The sequence below is a fragment of the Astyanax mexicanus genome, unplaced genomic scaffold (genome assembly GCF_023375975.1).
Source record: "Astyanax mexicanus isolate ESR-SI-001 unplaced genomic scaffold, AstMex3_surface scaffold_38, whole genome shotgun sequence".
Taxonomy (NCBI): domain Eukaryota; kingdom Metazoa; phylum Chordata; class Actinopteri; order Characiformes; family Acestrorhamphidae; genus Astyanax; species Astyanax mexicanus.
The window spans coordinates 839622-859937 of record NW_026040048.1 but is presented as its reverse complement, the minus strand read 5'-3'; the positions used below and the strand labels follow the sequence as shown (position 1 = coordinate 859937).

Sequence of the window (20316 nt, the reverse complement as noted above, 5' to 3'; positions counted from 1 at the left end):
ATCAGGTGTGTTTCTAAAGTCTACAAGTGATTTTTTTTTATCTATATGACATATGAATGCATTACATTAGCAATTTATTCATAAAAAAAATTATAAAAATACCATCAAGTCATATTTTTTAAAACTAAACGTTGTATGTTTATCTGGTGTGTACCTAAGGATGCCAAGTAAATTTATATCAGGATGTCCTATAGGTTTGTCATAGTTCAATTAAATTCAATTAAAGGCCCTGTGAATGTTTTACGTGTTAATCAGGGTCGGTACATTACAGACCGTCCCTTAGGAGCTTCCGTGCCTGCCTCAGCAATTCCTGCTATCCTCAGAGAAACAAAAGTTGGATGTTTTGAGAGAATCTAATGCTTGTAGTTTGTTCTCTGTTCCTCTGTAATTTGGGAGAGTTTAGGACGTGTGTGAGCAAGAGAACAGCCAAAACATGAATATCCACTAAATATCGAATACCCAAGTAACTTTACAAAGCTGTGTCTCTTCAGAACCACAGTCCACTGTACATTGTCTGAGACAGTCCATATCACATATTGCACTAGGGGTGTGTTTAAAAAAAGATTTTTCAATTTAAATCGATCTTTATTTAAATTATCTAATATTGATTCATAAAAAAACCTGAATCGGTCTTTAGAATTAGCCCATGTTCCCCATAGACTGAATTACTGTAGATTAACCTGTAACTGAGTGATTTAATGTGTAAATAGTGGAATTTTGTTCGTGTTCTCTATGAAGCGCTGTTACTAATTCAGATTATTTTGTCCACAGGGAACGCCAGGCTCTTATAGCAGGGGAGAAGAGCTCTGCTCAGCTGTTTTTTCCTTTGAATTTAATGAAGTTTTCCCTCTTACATTATTCACTTTGCTTGTTGTGTTTTTATTATCATTATGCATATTATAGTATCAAATCTGAACTAGTGGGTCTGAGTCAATTTTACACTTTTATTTGCAAATAAATAAATTTATGAAGCATGTTACGTCCGAAGCTTCATTAATGTTCTGGAACCACGTTATGTTTTACTCACAGGTAATCCATTGAGTAAAGTGGTCGTTCCAAACCCGTACAGCGATGTGAAGCACAGTGTCGCAATTAACTAATATACATTAAATTATATTAATAAAATGATTGTAACTGTTGTGTTAAGTCTATATAATATAAACACTAATATTTTAATAATGGAAGTTTGAGTGTTCCTTGTATAATTACATATATTTTATAATCAAACTACAATTTTTATTGTAACTGAAATTTACCAAAATGAATGGATTTTGAATCAAATCGGGACCTTGTGAATCAGAATCAAACTGAGAAATCAGTGACAATACCCATTTTAAAATAAAACATTAATAGTTACAATATCGTTGATATACTGACAAAATAACAATATTAAAAATAATAAAATTAGAACTAGAAATTAGAAATCAATCCAGTTGGCTTCAAGGTTAAAGTCATAATATTAATAGAATAAAGTCGTCACATTACAAGATTAAAGTCGTAATCTATAGATGACTCCCGTTTTGGGAGCACACATGCTATTTCACAGAGCTCTTCCACTGCCTTTAGATTAGTTATTGCAACCAAAGGAACGTTAATACAATCAATTCCAGTCATGAGTAATGGATATAAACCTTTTACTGATGCAGGATGACTGTATTATATCAACCATATCAAGTCAAAGTTATGATGCAATGTGGAATTGTGTTTATTGATTTCTCAAATTATTTAGTAATACAGGGCCAATATGTATTAACTAAATAAACATAACTGATATAAGAATATTCCCAATATTTCCCAAGATTCAAAAAGATTCAAGATTTTTATCGTAAAAAATTTGCAGGTTTCCATTAGTGTGCAGAGAACAGTATTTACAACAAGTAGATTTCTAAAATAAAACAGAATATACAGATAACTTTATTATTTATTTAAAAATACACAAATAAGGCCTGCTCATTAAAATGGAAAATTAGTAACAGAATTTAATAATAAATGAAAAATAAAAATGAAATTGGAAAATAACCAACTAAACTACGCCCAACAAAATTTAATCTAATGAATTTCAAAACATCAAAAATGAAAAGCTCAGCAGAAGAGTAGAACAATAAAGGAATATTACAAAAAAATGCCAATATCTGCCTCTATGTAAACTGTGTCTGAACAAGTCAGCAGAGCTCTGTGCTTTCTCAACGTTTTGTTCTGCTGAACCGAGTGCTGTTATCAGTTATCAGAGTATCAGAATTCTGCATACTAGAGTTTAAATTGTCGGCCTGAACCCGAGCCTGAACGCGAGCCTGAACGCGAGCCTGAACCCGAGCCTGAACCCGAGCCTGAACCCGAGCCTGAGCGCGAGCATGAACGCGAGCCTGAACCCGAGCCTGAACCCGAGCCTGAACGCGAGCATGAACCCGAGCCTGAGCCCGAGCCTGAGCGCGAGCCTGAACGCGAGCCTGAACCCGAGCCTGAACCCGAGCCTGAACGCGAGCCTGAGCGCGAGCCTGAGCGCGAGCCTGAGCGTGAGCCTGAACGCGAGCCTGAACGCGAGCCTGAACCAGAGCATGAACGCGAGCCTGAACGAGAGCCTGAACCCGAGCCTGAACCCGAGCCTAAGCCGAGCCTGAACGCGAGCCTGAACGCGAGCCTGAACGCGAGCCTGAACACGAGCCTGAACGAGAGCCTGAACCCGAGCCTGAACGCGAGCCTGAGCGCGAGCCTGAGCGCGAGCCTGAGCGCGAGCCTGAACCCGAGCCTGAGCGCGAGCATGAACGCGAGCCTGAACCCGAGCCTGAACCCGAGCCTGAACGCGAGCATGAACCCGAGCCTGAGCCCGAGCCTGAGCGCGAGCCTGAACGCGAGCCTGAACCCGAGCCTGAACCCGAGCCTGAACGCGAGCCTGAGCGCGAGCCTGAGCGCGAGCCTGAGCGTGAGCCTGAACGCGAGCCTGAACCCGAGCCTGAACGCGAGCCTGAACCAGAGCATGAACGCGAGCCTGAACGAGAGCCTGAACCCGAGCCTGAACCCGAGCCTAAGCCGAGCCTGAACGCGAGCCTGAACGCGAGCCTGAACGCGAGCCTGAACACGAGCCTGAACGAGAGCCTGAACCCGAGCCTGAACGCGAGCCTGAGCGCGAGCCTGAGCGCGAGCCTGAGCGCGAGCCTGAACCCGAGCCTGAACGCGAGCCTGAACCCGAGCATGAACCCGAGCCTAACGCGAGCCTGAACCCGAGCCTGAACCCGAGCCTGAACCCGAGCCTGAACGCGAGCTTGAACGCGAGCTTGAACGCGAGCCTGAACGCGAGCCTGAACCCGAGCATGAACGCGAGCCTGAACCCGAGCATGAACGCGAGCCTGAACGAGAGCCTGAACCCGAGCCTGAACCCGAGCCTAAGCCGAGCCTGAACGCGAGCCTGAACGCGAGCCTGAACACGAGCCTGAACGAGAGCCTGAACGAGAGCCTGAACCCGATCCTGAACCCGAGTCTGAACCCGAGCATGAACGCGAGCCTGAACGAGAGCCTGAACGCGAGCCTGAACGAGAGCCTGAACCCGAGCCTGAACCCGAGCCTAAGCCGAGCCTGAACGCGAGCCTGAACGCGAGCCTGAACACGAGCCTGAACGAGAGCCTGAACGAGAGCCTGAACCCGATCCTGAACCCGAGTCTGAACGCGAGCTTGAACGCGAGCTTGAACGCGAGCCTGAACCCGAGCCTAACCCGAGCCTGAACGCGAGCTTGAACGCGAGCTTGAACGCGAGCCTGAACCCGAGCCTGAACCCGAGCCTGAACGAGAGCCTGAACCCGAGCCTGAACGCGAGCCTGAATGCAAGCCTGTCTGACCCACTGCATAAACTCAGGCCGGCCAAGAATTCCCACCGCTTTTCTTCGGGCTCTGTCAACTTCGGCGGAAGAAAGCGGTCTGTGTTTTAATGTAACAAATCACACTGTGATTTTTGTGCTGATCCATCCGCAAGTTTAAAGCTCAACGCATGAATTCATTGGTGCGCTGCGCACCTCACGTTCTCACGGGAGAATTTGGCACGTCTGTGAAGCAAGCTAATGGACACTTTTGGGGGCCGAGATGATGATGGCTTATCGGGCAGAACGTGCGGGATCGGGTCGGTTCTAGTTGGATTTGTTTCTGCCTGCGGGCTGCATTTGATCAATGTCTAGCAGCTCCTCAGGACAAACAGGACAAACCATTCAAAAGTGCAGATGAACTCATTTAAAATCACACAGTGTCTGTCTGGCTTAAAATACTTAGGTATAGCTATTAAATTAATAAATCAACATTCATTAAAAAGATCACTGAGACGTTCTGTATGCTAAATGATAAGAATCTAGCAACAAGCTAGAAGCTAAAAAGCTAATAACATTTAATAATGACAGAAAAATAGATATGACAAAGAAAAACAACCAACTAAAGTAAGCTCAAAATGCTATAAGAAATATAATCTAACAAATTCCAAAATATCAATTCGAAATATTTATCTGCAGCAGTAGAAAAAAATTAAAGCTAATATTACAAAAAAAGCAAATAAAGTAAATAAACTGTGTCTGGACGACTAAACCAAAACAAAGGAAGAGAAAAAAAAGAAATGAAGAAAAACAACAATTTAACAGCAGCTAAAGTGGTACCTATCTCAAAGAAACATCTTAACAGCCAGAATATGCAGCAAAGACCAGCAGCGCTTTTATATAGAACAGAAGGAGCAGTGGCAGCGTGACGGTTCTAGTGAAACAATTAAATGTAAATGTAAATACCCCACACGAGCGCCGTGTACCACATAAAATCGGTCCACGGGTCCTAGACGCACGTTTCCTCAGTGTTCATACTCCAAAAAAAACATGATTGTTCACGAGTCTCAAAATTTGTACAGTACAGGCCAAAAGCTCTTTTTCAATGTGTTTTCTTTATTTTCATGATGATTTACATTGTGGATTCTCACTATGAATGAACACGTGGAGTTTTATGTATTTAACAAAAAAAGGTAAAATAACTTAAAACATGTTTTTTTCAAAATAGCCACCCTTTGCTCTGATTACTGCTTTGCACACTCTTGGCATCATTCTCTCAATGAGCTTCAAGAAGTAGTCACCTGAAATGGTTTTCCAACAGTCTTAAAGGAGTTCCCAGAGGTGTTTAGCACTTGTTGCCTTTGCCTTTACTCTGCGGTCCAGCTCACCCCAAACCATCTGGATTGGGTTCAGGTCTGGTGACTGTGGAGGCCAGGTCATTTTTTGTTAAGTACATAAAACTCACATGTGTTCATTCATAGTTCTGATGCCTTCAGTGGGAATCTACAATGTAAATAGTCATGAAAATAAAGAAAACGCATTGAATGAGAAGGTGTGTCCAAACTTTTGGTCTGTACTGTAGATGCTGCCTGACAAATCACGAAATATCTCCCAGTCCACGTGATCAAAACAGTCCTGAAGCGTAGCATCTGATTGGTCAGACCAGCGGCGCACCAGGAGCAGGATGGAGGAGTGATCAGATTTACCAAATACACCAACATGGCGGAAGATTTTGGCTTCATTTTCTTTGAATGACACGGCGTCCATCTTTTCTACAGTCTCTGCTTTCCCCTTCTCTCTCCCCCTCCCACTCTTTCTCCCTCCTCTCTCTTCTCTCTCTATTTTCCTCTTCCTCTCTGTCTCTTTCCCCTTCTCTCGCCACCTGCTCTCTGTCTATTTTCCACTCTACTAGTGTTCTTTACAATGGCTCTTTTTAATTTCATTAAACCTATGTGCCTTATTAGGAGAATAATCTCTCATTTTTGAGTTCTCTGTATGTAACACTTGTCCATACAGTAAAAGCTGGCTTTTTCTACACCAAATTTCGTAACATTTTTGTAATTTCAGTTCCACACACCATTTAGAACTTTATTTTCACACAAGGCTACGAGTGCTGGGATGGTGAACTTGTACCACGTGCTTCCTCCAAACCACCTAAAGTTCCACAACATATTTTCCCACCACTGCTTCTACCACAGCACAATTCAGCTTCATCAGTAAAGCAGTTGGTTTTCAGTTTGGCGGTCAGCAGTTCTTTCCCTCTTTTAAAAGCTATTAATTATGAGAACAGCACATAACCCGTGGCTTGGAAGAGTGCTTATAAGCCATGCAGCAGAAGTAGATTGCATTTTTATAAAGTGTTTATTTTATACACGTGCACTTGCAGCACTTTGACTTTACATGATAAAACTTGATTAAATTGACTTTCTGCTCTGTGAACTTTTTTAATCCAGCAGAATTTTCAGTTCCAGTCACTATTGCTCAAAGCAAAAATATAATTTAACACATTATCTGAAAACATTTTCATGATACATAATATTAATCATGATATTTTGACACAGATAAAATGTATCTGTAATTGCAGATTGTAAAAGAACTGATATTTAATTTCTCTTTCATATCTAGTACAGTAATATGTATTTATATTGTGCTGCACTTCTTCCAATTAACCAGGACTGTTTACTTTCTGTGTAGTGAAACAGTATGTCAGTTTAATTTATGCACTGACATTATCCACAAGATGCTCAAAAAAGTACATAATGTGTCAGAATAAAAATGCTACCGTATATTATTGTTTTGTTTATATTTCACTTGTTTTATTGTTTACTATGTGTATTTATTCACTTAATACAAACTAGTTAGTAAGTTCTCTTAAAATAATACCTTTATAAAGTCTGACAAATAGTGTAAACAAAAAATAACATAAAATTTAAAGCTGTAGTATCAGTTTATTTTACCTGAGTGGAAGTCAAGCTTTTCTTTCAACTCCTCATTTATAAGGTTCTGGCGCTAGCCTAGAGTGAGGAAGCTGTACTTTAATCTGTACTTTAAACCTGAAGAAATGTCTTTCAGCAACAGGATAAAAGAGGAAATAAACAATGTTTTTTTTTGTTGTTGTTTTTATTTTGCTTTCTTATTTTGAGCAGAACATATACAATACAGCTACTCAAAAAGGAGTGGGAAGAAGAAAACTTATTTAAACCCACCCCTTTTGTCATGTCTGGTGCTGAAAGCATGTCTGTGTCTCCCACATCCAGCTCTATCTGCGATTCCCACAGTAACAACTACAATACCCAGGACGCACCACTCCATGACATAACACACTCTCCATTAACATGACACATCACATGACGCCACCAGGAAGCCCCGAGTACTGATTATCCTCAGTATTTAAGGACCATGCTCACGCTCACACCTCGCTGAGTATCTGTTTGGTAATTCCTACAATACAAAGCGTTTCTCTTGCCCTTGCCTTTATCTGTGTATGATCTTGTTTTTGTTTTCTACCGATGTTGATTTTTGCCTACTCCCTTGTGTTGGATATCCGTGTATGACCTGGACTGTTTCTAGTATTTTGGATTTTTGCCTACCCTGTGATACGGCCTACCTGTGTATGAACTCTGGACTGTCTTCCGGTTATGGTATGGTTTCTCTGCACTGTGTCTTATTGGTATTGACCCTGTTTCCGTTGACTACCCCTGTCTGCTCTATAACTTTTAATAAAGTTATTTTATTGTATCTGCACCAGTCTCATTCCTGTCTGGCCCTGACAAGATACTCGGCCGAAATGACAGAGACTGCGGATACAGAGTCTATTAAGTCTGGTTTGGCTAACCAGGGTCGGCTTTTAGGTCAGCACCAGCAAACGCTCGCTGGTGTGACTCAAGCTATTGTCGAGCTAGCACGCCACCAGGTTAACCAACAGCAGCAGCTAGCCGAAATTATAAGTCATCTCCGGGGTTTGTCCACCCAGAACCCCAGCCCAGTGGTTAGTCCTGTGGTCAGCCCTAACAAGACCACTACTCCCTTTTTCGCTGTTTGTAAACCCGAAGTCTATGACGGTGACACTGAGAAGTGTAATGGATTTCTGCTCCAGTGCTCCGTGTTTTTTAGCAACTCTCCTCCTGCATCTGATAAAGCTAAAATCGGGTTTATAGTTTCTCGACTGTCTGGCAAAGCTTTGGACTGCTATTTGGGAGAACATTTTTGAATCCAGCTACGACACTTTTTTGTCTATTTTTCGCAGCGTTTTTGATCATACACGCTATGGGCAATCTAGTGGAGAGCTCCTGATTAGCTTAAAGCAAGGTAAACTATCTGTAGCAGCCTTTGCTCTGGAGTTCCGTACGTTAGCTGCTAGCAGCGGTTGGAACGACCCTGCTCTCATTACCATGTTTCGACACGGACTTAACCCCGAGATTCAAAGAGAGCTTGCATGCAAGGACGACTCACTCACCCTGGATCAGCTTATCGCTCTGTCTATCCGTCTGGATCAGCTCCTTTCCCGAAAGCCCAAAGCTGTTAGCCACACTCCCGTGGTTCGCCCTGTACTACTCCAGTCCGGGAATCCAGTTCCGGAATCTGCGCCTGCACCCATCTCTGAGCCCATGGACATCAAACGATCCAGACTATCCGTCACTGAGAGGCAGCGTCGCATTCGCCTTCACCTGTGTCTCTATTGTGGTGATCCAGGTCATCTGAGAGCTAACTGTGACCTCCGGCCCAATTCTGCTCAAGCGTCTGCTCTGGGACAGCGCATGGAGTGCACTCCACGCGCTAACGTGGTATGTACCCCTGTTTCTGAACTTATAGAAAAATGTTTCATGTTGCCTGTTATTATTACCACTCCAACGGATGTATTTTGTGTCTCAGCGCTTGTAGATTCTGGGTCGGAGGGGAACTTTATCAGCCTGGACCTGGTGGAGGAGCACGCTGTACCCACGAAAGATCTCCCTAAACCATCCCTAAAAAAAATCTAAAACCATCCCTAAAAAATCTCCATCCATGCCATCGATGGAAAGACTGTGCGCTCCAAACCCGTGACCCAGCAGACTCTTCCTCTCACCCTTCAGGCCAGCGCTCTACATGTAGAACAGCTCTCTCTCTACGTACTCCCACGTAGAGAGAGGCTTCCAGCAGCCTTAGAACAATTGCGTAATGCCGTATACTTCACCAAACTCGATCTCCGTAGTGCTTATAACCTCATTCGCATCAGGGAGGGTGACGAATGGAAAACAGCGTTTTCCACCACCAACGGCCACTACGAATATCTGGTCATGAGTTACGGTCTCGCTAACGCCCCAGCCATCTTCCAGTCGTTTATGAATGACATTTTCCGCGATCTAATTAATCACTCCGTTGTCCTTTTTATAGACGACATCCTTATTTACTCCCCAGATCTCCCCACACACATCCAGCATGCCCGCCAAGTTCTCCAACGCCTGAGAGAACATAGCCTGTTTGCCAAAGCCGAGAAATGTGAGTTCCACACTCAAAGGGTCACATTTCTCGGCTATGTTATCAGTTCCTCCGGTGTCCTTATGGACGATGATAAAGTAACTGCCGTTACTAATTGGCCTGTGCCCCAGACCATAAAAGAGCTCCAGCGATTCCTCGGCTTCGCTAATTTTTATAGGCGGTTCATCCGTAACTTTAGCTCCATTGCTGCGCCCCTTACTGCCCTCACTAAGGGGGCTACTAAAATTCTGAAGTGGTCATCCGAAGCTGAGCGCTCTTTCTCTGAGCTGAAAGCAGCGTTCACTTCAGCCCCTGTACTTAGGCACCCTAATCCCGAGTTTCCCTTCGTAGTGGAAGTGGACGCTTCCGAATCGGGAGTTGGCGCGGTTCTCTCCCAACGTAGTGGGTCGCCACCCAAATTTAGGCACTAAATTTAGAATACCTAAATTTAGAATATTTAGAATACCTCCTAATTGTTTCCCATAGCCTTCTTCTCGCGCAAGCTTTCCCCTGCGGAGCGTAACTATGGGATAGGGGATAGGGAACTTCTTGCTGTGAAATTAGCTCTAGAAGAATGGCGTCACTGGCTGGAGGGGTCCGCTCATCCGTTTACTGTGTATACTGATCACAAGAATTTAGAATACCTCCGCACGGCTAAACGACTTAATCCTAGACAAGCCCGTTGGTCTCTTTTTTCTCTCGGTTTAACTTTTCGATCTCGTTTCGTCAGGGAAACCGTAATACTAAAGCTGATGCGCTGTCCAGGGTTTACAGCACTGTGGACAGCACATCCCAGCCCCAGGAGGCTGAACGCATCCTTCCTCCCTCTGTTCAGATCGCAGCCATTCAATGGGAGTTAGATGATCAGATTCGCCAAAGTAACGCTAATCGACCCAATTCTGAGGACTGTCCTCAGGGTAAAACGTTCGTACCCGTCCAGTCACCTGGGCTCATTCTGCTTTAACCTCCGGTCATCCCAGTGTCACACGCACGTTACAGCTACTCTCTGCCCGTTACTGGTGGGATTCAATGCGTGCTGATATTCACTCTTTCGTTACCTCCTGCTCTGTCTGTGTGCAATGTAAAACGCCTAAAACCCTTCCAGCCGGTAAGCTACTTCCTCTCCCTGTACCTGAGAGAACTTGGTCGCATATTTCTGTTGATTTTGTTACTGATCTGCCTGTATCTGAGGGTTATACTACTGTTCTCACTGTTGTTGATCGTTTCTCTAGAGGGGTTAAGTTTATTCCATTCCCAGCTCTGCCTACTGCCTTCCAAACTGCTCAGGCTATTTATACGCATGTATTTAGACACTTTGGTATCCCCGAAGATATTTTGTCTGACCATTGTCCTCAGTTTACCTCTCGTGTGTGGAAGGCATTTTTCGAACACCTAGGTGTACATGTCAGTCTCACTTCTGGGTTCCACCCTACATGTAATGGTCAGTGTGAGAGGGTTAATCAGGAACTCGGGAAATTCCTCCGTACTTACTGCTTCAAACATCCCACTGATTGGTCACAATACCTCATTTGGGCTGAAATAGCACAAAACTCCTTAGTTAACACTACTTCTGGTCTCACTCCCTTTCAGTGTGTTCTGGGTTTTCAGCCTCCTCCAGCTCCTTGGACAGCGGTGTCCACTGATGTGCCAGCTGTGGATGAGTGGATGAAGCGTAGTGAGCAGGTGTGGGAGGACACGCATCGTAAAGTCTCTGAGGTACTGCGAGTGTACAAGGAGCGTGCTGACAGACACCGTGGTGACAACCCTAATTACCAACCAGGAGATCGGGTGTGGCTTTCTACCCGGGACTTTAGGTTTGAGGGTAGTTGTAGGAAACTCCTGCCTAAGTTTATTGGCCCTCTTAAGATTTTGTCGCAAATTAATGAAGTCACTTACAAGGTGGAGTTACCCCCTCAGTATCGTATTAATAACTCTTTTTATGTATCTCTCCTCAAGCCTATGGTCCCGGGTCCGCTCGCTGACGCTGCACCGGCTGATGTTCCGCCCGCGGCTGTGGAGGGGGAGGGGTCGTCCACGTATGCTGTCCGGGAGGTGCTGGATTCACGCAGACGTGGGGGTGTACTCCAATACCTTATCGATTGGGAGGGGTATGGTCCGGAGGAGCGTTGTTGGGTGGCTGCCAAGGACGTGCTGGACCCTGCCTTGCTCGTGGAGTTTCATGCTCGTTTTCCTGGTAAGCCTGCTCCTAGGCCCCATGGACGTCCCAAGCGTCCTCCGACCTCCTCTGCTCCAACTCGTCGGGTTCCACGCTCTGGAGGGCCCCGTCTGTCCGGCACCTCCGCTACGACACCTGCACCTCCCACCGGTAATCCCTGTCCGCCGGGTGGTCGTCGCCGGGGTCGGCCCCGTTCTGCCTCCGCTCCGGGTCCTTTGGGGGAGGGTACTGTCATGTCTTGTGCTGAAAGCATGTCTGTGTCTCCCACATTCAGCTCTATCTGCGATTCCCACAGTAACAACTACAATACCCAGGACGCACCACTCCATGACATAACACACACTCCCGATCACATGACACATCACATGACGCCACCAGGAAGCCCCGAGTACTGATTATCCTCAGTATTTAAGGACCATGCTCACGCTCACACCTCGCCGAGTATCTGTTTGGTATTTCTTACAATACAAAGCGTTTCTCTTGCCCTTGCCTTTATCTGTGTATGATCTTGTTTTTGTTTTCTACCGACGTTGATTTTTGCCAACTCCCTTGTGTTGGATATCCGTGTATGACCTGGACTGTTTCTAGTATTTTGGATTTTTGCCTACCCTGTGATACGACCTACCTGTGTATGAACTCTGGACTGTCTTCCGGTTATGGTATGGTTTCTCTGCACTGTGTCTTATTGGTATTGACCCTGTTTCCGTTGACTACCCCTGTCTACTCTATAACTTTTAATAAAGTTATTTTATTGTATCTGCACCAGTCTCATTCCTGTCTGGCCCTTAGGGCTGTGACGATAATTTTATTACCGCAATACCGCGGTTATGGGACGTCACCGCGGTGATGAGCTCATTACCGTCATTACCGCATTTTTTTATGGCTGTCAAATCTGATTGACTGCGTTTTGAGCAATTTGTAAAATGCTCCATATAAGCACAACTGTGGTGAATTCAGTATTAATATGTCAAGTGTAAGTCCTACACTATAGGGCTGTGCAATATATCAAATATATTTTGATCGCGATAGATATTGGTGTCAAACGATCTCAAAATTCATAATATCGAATATAAAATTTTTTGTCATTTATCTGTGCTGCCGCTGCACTGGCGCGGCAGCGAATGGGTTAAGCAAAACGCGGTGCGTGGTACTCATTGAGGTCAGAACAGCTCTGGAGTCCCCTGCTCACTTCGTCTCCATTGAGGCTGCTGAAGAGAGTGAAGATTAGCAGCACTAATATTGGCTCGGAAATGGAAGCTACAGGGCAGGCTCAGTAAGTTGAGAAAAAAGGAAGAAAAAGACTCAGAACAGAAGAGAATCATCTGCAAGATTTGCCGGAAAGTGGTGTCTGCACCTCTCGCCAACACATCAAACTAATTCACCCACCTCAAGGTAAACCATAGAGCCATGTAAGGTGTTCCGTGGTCACATTTTGAGAAAGTAAAATATATTAATTCATTGTCTGGCTGCTGGCTGTTCTGCGTGAGCACCGCGGAGAACGCGCGGCATTGCGCCTCAGTCTTGGTAAAAATAGTAAGGTTGGTTGAAGTGTAGTTCAAACAGCAAAGCAATGATATAAAACTATAACCACCATCTTTACTGAAATGTTGTTATCTGACCAAGTCTGAGGTAAAATGCGCTGCGCCTTGTCTCTTTCACAGCACGCGGAACTGAGTTCAGAACCGCTACAAATATAACCATATGAAACTCAGTTCAGATAAATAAACTTCAGATGAGTAAGGACACGTAAAGTGAAACAAAAATTGTCAAACATAAAGGACAGGTTTCTATTATTTTAAAATGGAACTAATGTCTTTTTTTTGGTCGGTTGTCTCTTGCGAGCCGATTTCTTAACGTCACGACATTTTAATCAACATATTATATGACGCGGGTCCCGTCAGGATATCTTGCGGCACAGACAGAACTGAATTGTTATTGGCGGGAACAGGAGTTTAATCAATCCAGAGGATGTGGGAGCACATTAATAAATAGTTAAGAAAATTGTAATAATCACGCAGTGATTCTCATGCACGCAACAAAAAAACCCTAAGCACAAAAAAGGAGCGGGGAATGGACCGACACGCGCACACACACACCAATTTTTTTTTTGTAATGTGGTAAGAAACGTGACCGCACTATTCAGCGCGGTTTTAATAAATATTTTTTTTAAATTTAAGCACTAAATGTAATTTATTAAATTTATTTAGGACCGCGGGGCAGGTGCGGCAATGTGGCGGGCTGATGCGGGATTAAAAGAAGGATTTTTTTTGCAGAACGGTAACGGGACAAAAAAGAAATGATGTCTGAATTAATTTCCTCCAATCGAATATAATTTAACATTGTTTAAGAATATAAAATAATTTATAAACAAACGAAATATTTAATATTGAGCTAACAGCCCAAGTGCAAAAATACAAAATCTGTAATACTCTGCACTGCACAATTCAAACGAAATAGCCGTAACGCAGCTGCGCTCCTGCCCTGCGATGCAGCCGAAGCCTGGTGTGAGGCAGCAGAAATTCTGGGGTGAAAACTACATAACTACACAACATAAGGAGACATAATGCACTCCAAATATTCAGGAGGGAAGTGAAATAAATGATACTGTACAGATATAATCTGTATCTAGTAGATATTTAATGAGAAATAAGAAGAGTGTGAATAAAAAAAAAAAACAGATGCCTATCACAGACTTCTTGAGCCTTGAGCCCGAACGGCCCGAGGAAAGGGGTGAGAAATATATCGTCGCTGTCCTATGAAAAACACTTATCTCCATTTTTATCGATTTTTAGTTTACTACATAATTTGAACAGACAAACTGTCCCTTACACTGTGCCAAAATTTCTTGATGAACGGACCAATAGAAACTCTTCAAAACGACCTGAAATAAACTTTTTTTTACATTGACTTCCATTGAAATTGAAGAAGGTTTTTTCCCTCTCCTGTAAAGTTGCTGTTTTGGAGATAAGTGCTTTTCATTGGACAGCGACGATATTTTTTTCGGGGCCGGGGGTCAGTGGAAAATTTTGCTGTGGATTAATTCGTCTTTTTTTTTAAACGAATATTAGAATATTCGCTACCAATTACTGCCGAATATCCTGAGCTCAAAACCGCTATTCGGGCCAGCCCTAAAATAGATCTATGGATGGAGAAGGGGGAGGCGGACAAGCTCCTCCTTCAAAAAGTCTGCTCGGAAAAAGACAGGTTAGCTGTACAATGACGAATTATACAGGCAGCATATGTTCACTTGTTATGCTGTATTTATGGTTTATGTAGAGGTTGTATGTAGGCTGTGTGGTTTGAAGAATAAAGATTTGTTACCAATAAATTTGTGGTGTTTTTTTTTTTTTGGGGGGGGGGGGGGTGGTTTGGGGTCTCGCGGTTAACCGCAATATCGCGGTGATGCGTTAGTTTTTTACCGCGGTTATAAAAAATCAATACCGCCCCAGCCCTACTGGCCCTGACACCTTTCTGCAAAATTAACATAACTTACATAGCTTACGTAACTACACTTCCCAGAATCCACTAACCTAGATACCAACGACGGTAGTAAAGAAAGTTCAAATACTATATATACTATACTATAAATACTATAAAGCAGCGACGCATAACAACATACCAACAATGGTAAGAGGGCAACAATACTAGTTACGGTAACAAAGAAAAAATAAAAAAAGAAGAAAAAAAAAACAAAACCAACAAAAACAAACATAGAAAGCACATACCAACAGTGATAAGAGAACAACAAAACATGCAATGGTAAGGAAAAAAAAAAACAATCATAAAAGACAGATACCCACAATCACTGTATACTGATCCCAAACCATCTTTTTATAATGTAACTTAAATTTATGAATACTTTGGCATTGCTTGTGTTTGGAGTCCAGGCTATTCCATAATTTAACTCCACATACAGACACACAAATTTTTTTTTCCTGGAAGTTCTAGCTTTGCATGATGAAAACTTAGCAAAACCCCTAAGATTATGAGCACACTCTTTAACTATGAAGAACTTCTGGATATTACTTGGTAGTAAGTTAGACTTCAAAATGATGGAAACTGTTCAATATTGTGTACTGCTTTTCAATAAAGAGATCAAGTGCAGTGGAATTTAATGTAATTTCGTTTTTGCATTTCATTTTGCCAATTATTCTGCATGTTAGTGTGGAAAAGCAATCCTTTTTTTTTGGTTTGCATTTACATTTTTCCACGATAGTGTTTGCTTTTCAATTTGGCGCTAATTCCTTTCCATATTTTCTGTAGCCTAATTTAGGCAACTAGCATCAAATATGTCTATTGTAGTGCACAGAGCACCACCTGCTGGTGTTCATATTATCAGCAAGAATAAAATAATCACATCAGGAAAGTTTATTGAGAGTTTAGTATTTTAGAGTTTCAGTATTTCCTGAATAAACAGTGCTTGATTCATGGTTCCGACAAATTAAATGTAAAAAATTTGGATGATGAGAAGACCGTTGTAAACGAATAGAATAATGTAGAGGGAATATCATTCCTTGTTATTATTTCTTATTGGAGCTCAAACTGCAGCAATTCCAGTCTTCAGTCTGAGGTGATTATAGACTAAACCAAACAATAAGAAACAGATTTACACTTGATTTTCAAGAAGAAGATTTAGATTTACTAACCAGAATAATTGACTAAATACTTTCAATTAGCTTAATCTAACAGTATACAGTATGAGCGTTTTATTACTTCTTATTATGTTTTGTCAAAAAACATTTCTCCTAAGGTCTTTAAGTGCATGAACCACTGAAGAGATGAACTTCTTTCAATGCTAGATAATGAAGGAGTGTTAATGAATGATGTACTACTGTGCGCTTTACTAGCATATAACAAGAATAGTAATAGTGATACTGGATATAACAGTGTTATATAGAGTGGAACACATGGTAATTAAGACCCCTGCATACTTATATACTGCAGAACAAACAAGCATTAATAAACACAATTACAAAAGTAAGAGTTAATAAGTTTATTAGAAGCCGCATTTGAGTACAGTCACTGTTAGTTAAAGAAACAATCATAAACTTGAATATAAGCAGTAGATATAAAGATAATACAGAATAATATTACAGCTTACAACAGTTTTACTTGCTACATTCTTTATCACATTTTAAATGAAGCTGCAGATTTCCTCAGGGTTTATATTTCACAGCTCATAATAAAAAATAATTTCCATTAATATATTTAATTAAATATATAAGGACAGATTTGTTTATTCATAATTTGTGCTGGTATTGTCTTTTACCTGCAGGAATGCAGAATTCAGCTTTACTGTTACTGTTACTGATTGTGTGATTAAAGCTTCTGTAAAAACCTAATCAGCAAACTTCACCCACAACAAACCTGAAAACAATTAAATCAAAATTTCATTCTGCTAATTATATATTCACTATTATATATTCATAGTGTAATTTATTCTCATTATATGACAAAAATGGACATAAACTATATCTACAAATGTTTATTTCAGCTACTACAAGTGGAAGCTATTGCTGACACAGATACAGTATTGTTGTATTGGAGAAAGTCTTTCTGTGGCAGTAGAGACAGTTACTCCAACAAAGGCATAATAAACTCTTTAAATACACTAAAGAAATATAAATGAGAAAAAAATATAAATTAAAATATCTAAGCTGTAAATTGTTGTGTAAGATAACAGAGATTAATGTTCTGATCAGCAGGAGTGAGAATTTCATGGGATAAATGTAGAGGCTACACTTTACATGCAGTTTATAAAGCATTTCAGTCACACATTTAACCCAACAAACACAGACTGTTTCATCACCTGTCCTACATTATTTTTGCTCACTTTTAGTTTTAGTTTTCAGCAGTGCTGCTCCTCCTACTGCTCCTAATACTGCTCCAATTAGTGCTCCTCCTGCTGCTCCAATTAGTGCTCCTACTGTTTCCCCTTTTTTCTCATTTTCCAGACTTTGCCGTTCCTCCTCCATCATCATCTTCAGTTTTTCCAGTTCAGCTTCATATTTGGCTCTCAGTTCTTTTTTCTCTCTCTCTCTCTCCTCCTTTTTCTCCTTCAGAATTCTCTCCTTTTCTTGCTGTAGAGCTTTCTCTGTGTTCTGGAACATCTCATTAGTGTAGCAGCTTCCTCCATTCACTTTCACCATGAAGTCGATCTTCTCCAGTAGATCAGTGACCTGGGTTTGGTCTTCAGGATTTCTGTTGTTGAACACGTGGTATCTGTTTCCACACTGCTTAATGATGTTTTGTAAGCTGTGGTCGGAATCTTTAATATAATCCTCAATGCTTGTTCCCCGCAGATCATCTCCTCTGGTGAAGAGCACCATGGTGTATCTTCTGGATTCTTTACCAAACAGATCTTGGATCATATTCACTGCTTCCTGCTCCTCTTGTGTGAAGCGTCCCACTGTCAGCACCAGCAGAAAGACGTGTGGACCTGGTGCAGCCATGGTGATACACTTAACGATTTCCTTTATGATTTCTTTATTAGAAATACTCGTATCAAACAGTCCTGGAGTGTCGATCACAGTGACTCTTCTCCGTCTGACTTCAGCTGATTCTTTCTGACAGACGCTGGTAACTGACTTAGAAGAAATTAACTCTTTAAAAACCTCTTTCTGCTGGATGGTGTTTCCTGTAGCACTCTTCCCCACTCCAGTCTTCCCCATGAGAACAATTCTTAGACCTCCTGTATCTGAGGAAAATTCTACAAAAAAAGTAAATAAATAAATAATTTATGATATGAAAAACACTCACAGAAGAGTAGTCTCTAATACCTATATAACACATGTGTCAAACACAAGGCCCGCAGGCCAAATGTGGCCCGCCACGTCTTTTTATGTGGCCCGCGAGAGCTTGTAAGATCTTAGTGTCTATAATAAATAGGTCAGAAGCGTTCTTTGACCAAAACCTACATTTCCCACAATGCTTGTCGATTGTGTTACCCGCGAAGTTACGGCTTACTGCCACTACACGGCAGTGTAGTCATTGATGTGGAAACCCTGCCGGAGGGAAGGTGTAACTTCGCGGGTGGAATTGAGACATACAAATGTTTATCCCATAATGTCCAGAAAAAGAGAAGCTGATGCAGACGGACGGCTGTGCTTCAAGGCGAAAGACTGGTATGCCTTTTGTGTTACGAAGAGTGTTACTGACCAAAATAAATGCTTTTTAGGAGAGATATAAGTTCTGTGTAAATATTTATAAGACAATAGCTGACAAAATCTGTTTTAATGACGTTAATAAACATCACTGTGACAGCGCTAGTCACAGTTTCACCGCAGCAAAGGACGAAGACGTGAATCACTTATCTAACCAGCCTGTACTGATTTCTTCCCCCAATAACCCTTTCAATAACCTCCAATAGCCTTTAATAGTCTTCAGTAGCCTTCAACAGTCTAACCTTGCAGCCTTGGTGTGTCCACTAAACTCCGTAGTTAACGTTATAAACATCATGAGGTTAGCAGCGCGCTAACTGACCTGTTTATAATGTAATCCCAGCAGTGACTCCGTGACGGCTGCTCTGAACTGCTGCTGTTAGCTGCTTTGGCTGAAAAATGGGTACCACTTTATAATAAGACTACCTTTATAAAGGGTTTATAAATGGTTTACAATTAGTTTATTAATGGTTACTAATTAGGTTGTAAATGCCTTAAAAACCATTAATAATCAGTTATAACACATACGTAGAAAGGGCAACAATGACCTGTTGTTTGCCAAATAGTGAACCCACAGCCATCTATATTGTTAAATTTCAGATCTTTTCAGATACTCACTTACTTTGTCTTCTCCATCTAACTCAACTTGCTTCTCCATCTCCATATCCTCCATCAGTCAACATCAGTTTAACCATTTAACTCCCAAGTTTAATCATTCCACCACTAACTCTTTTAGTCATTTATAATAATGTGGTGTATATTATCATATGAAATAATAAAATTGACATCTAAGGGCTAAGCAATAATTACCCTTACCTTGACATGTTCAGCATACTATCTGAAATCATCCTTGGGGTTGTCACAGATATTGATATAATGTTGCCAGGTGCTAATGTTCAAAGAACATGAAAGTGCTGTTGTGATCCTTAAGGTTGAGTGGCATCTTCTTTAGGACAGCATTCCAGATGTAACCTTCCTTTACTGGTTTGCTGCAGGCAATTTCACTGCAAGTAATTACTGCAGCTCCCAGCATGTAGTTTTCCATTTTGCTTTTGCCTATCAAGATTTTCAAATTGTAGATGAGTATTTGTTAATGAGTTACAAACACTTATAACCACTAAATAGGAGCCTTATTTTAAAGTGTAAAACACTTCACTATTTGTTAATGAGTTACAAACACTTATAACCACTAAATAGGAGCCTTATTTTAAAGTGTAAAACACTTCACTATTTATTAATGAGTTACAAACACTTATAACCACTAAACAGGAGCCTTATTTTAAAGTGTAAAACACTTCACTATTTATTAATGAGTTACAAACACTTATAACCACTAAACAGGAGCCTTATTTTAAAGTGTAAAACACTTCATTATTTGTTAATGAGTTACAAACACTTATAACCACTAAACAGAAGCCTTATTTTAAAGTGTAAAACACTTCACTATTTATTAATGAGTTACAAACACTTATAACCACTAAACAGGAGCCTTATTGTAAAGTGTAAAACACTTCACTATTTATTAATGAGTTACAAACACTTATAACCACTAAACAGGAGCCTTATTTTAAAGTGTAAAACACTTCACTATTTATTAATGAGTTACAAACACTTATAACCACTAAACAGGAGCCTTATTTTAAAGTGTAAAACACTTCATTATTTGTTAATGAGTTACAAACACTTATAACCACTAAATAGGAACCTTATTTTAAAGTGTAAAACACTTCATTAT

At 41.4% G+C, this 20316-nt stretch overlaps 1 protein-coding gene across 3 annotated transcripts in view; it reads right to left on the bottom strand.

Annotated features, from left to right (window-relative positions):
* LOC111192016 (GTPase IMAP family member 8-like) overlaps nucleotides 1-20316 on the bottom strand; it is a 74075-nt gene that overhangs the window by 29158 nt on the left and 24601 nt on the right. The window contains exon 3 of one of the 3 annotated variants that reach the window (XM_049473460.1): nucleotides 17601-18130. The exons of 1 other annotated variant lie outside the window; for it this stretch is intronic. In XM_049473460.1, the coding sequence (XP_049329417.1) occupies nucleotides 17601-18130 (530 nt within the window). Of the gene's footprint in view, nucleotides 1-16399; nucleotides 18131-20316 lie in introns of those variants that run through there. One more of the 3 variants, XM_049473462.1, reaches the window with a different exon arrangement.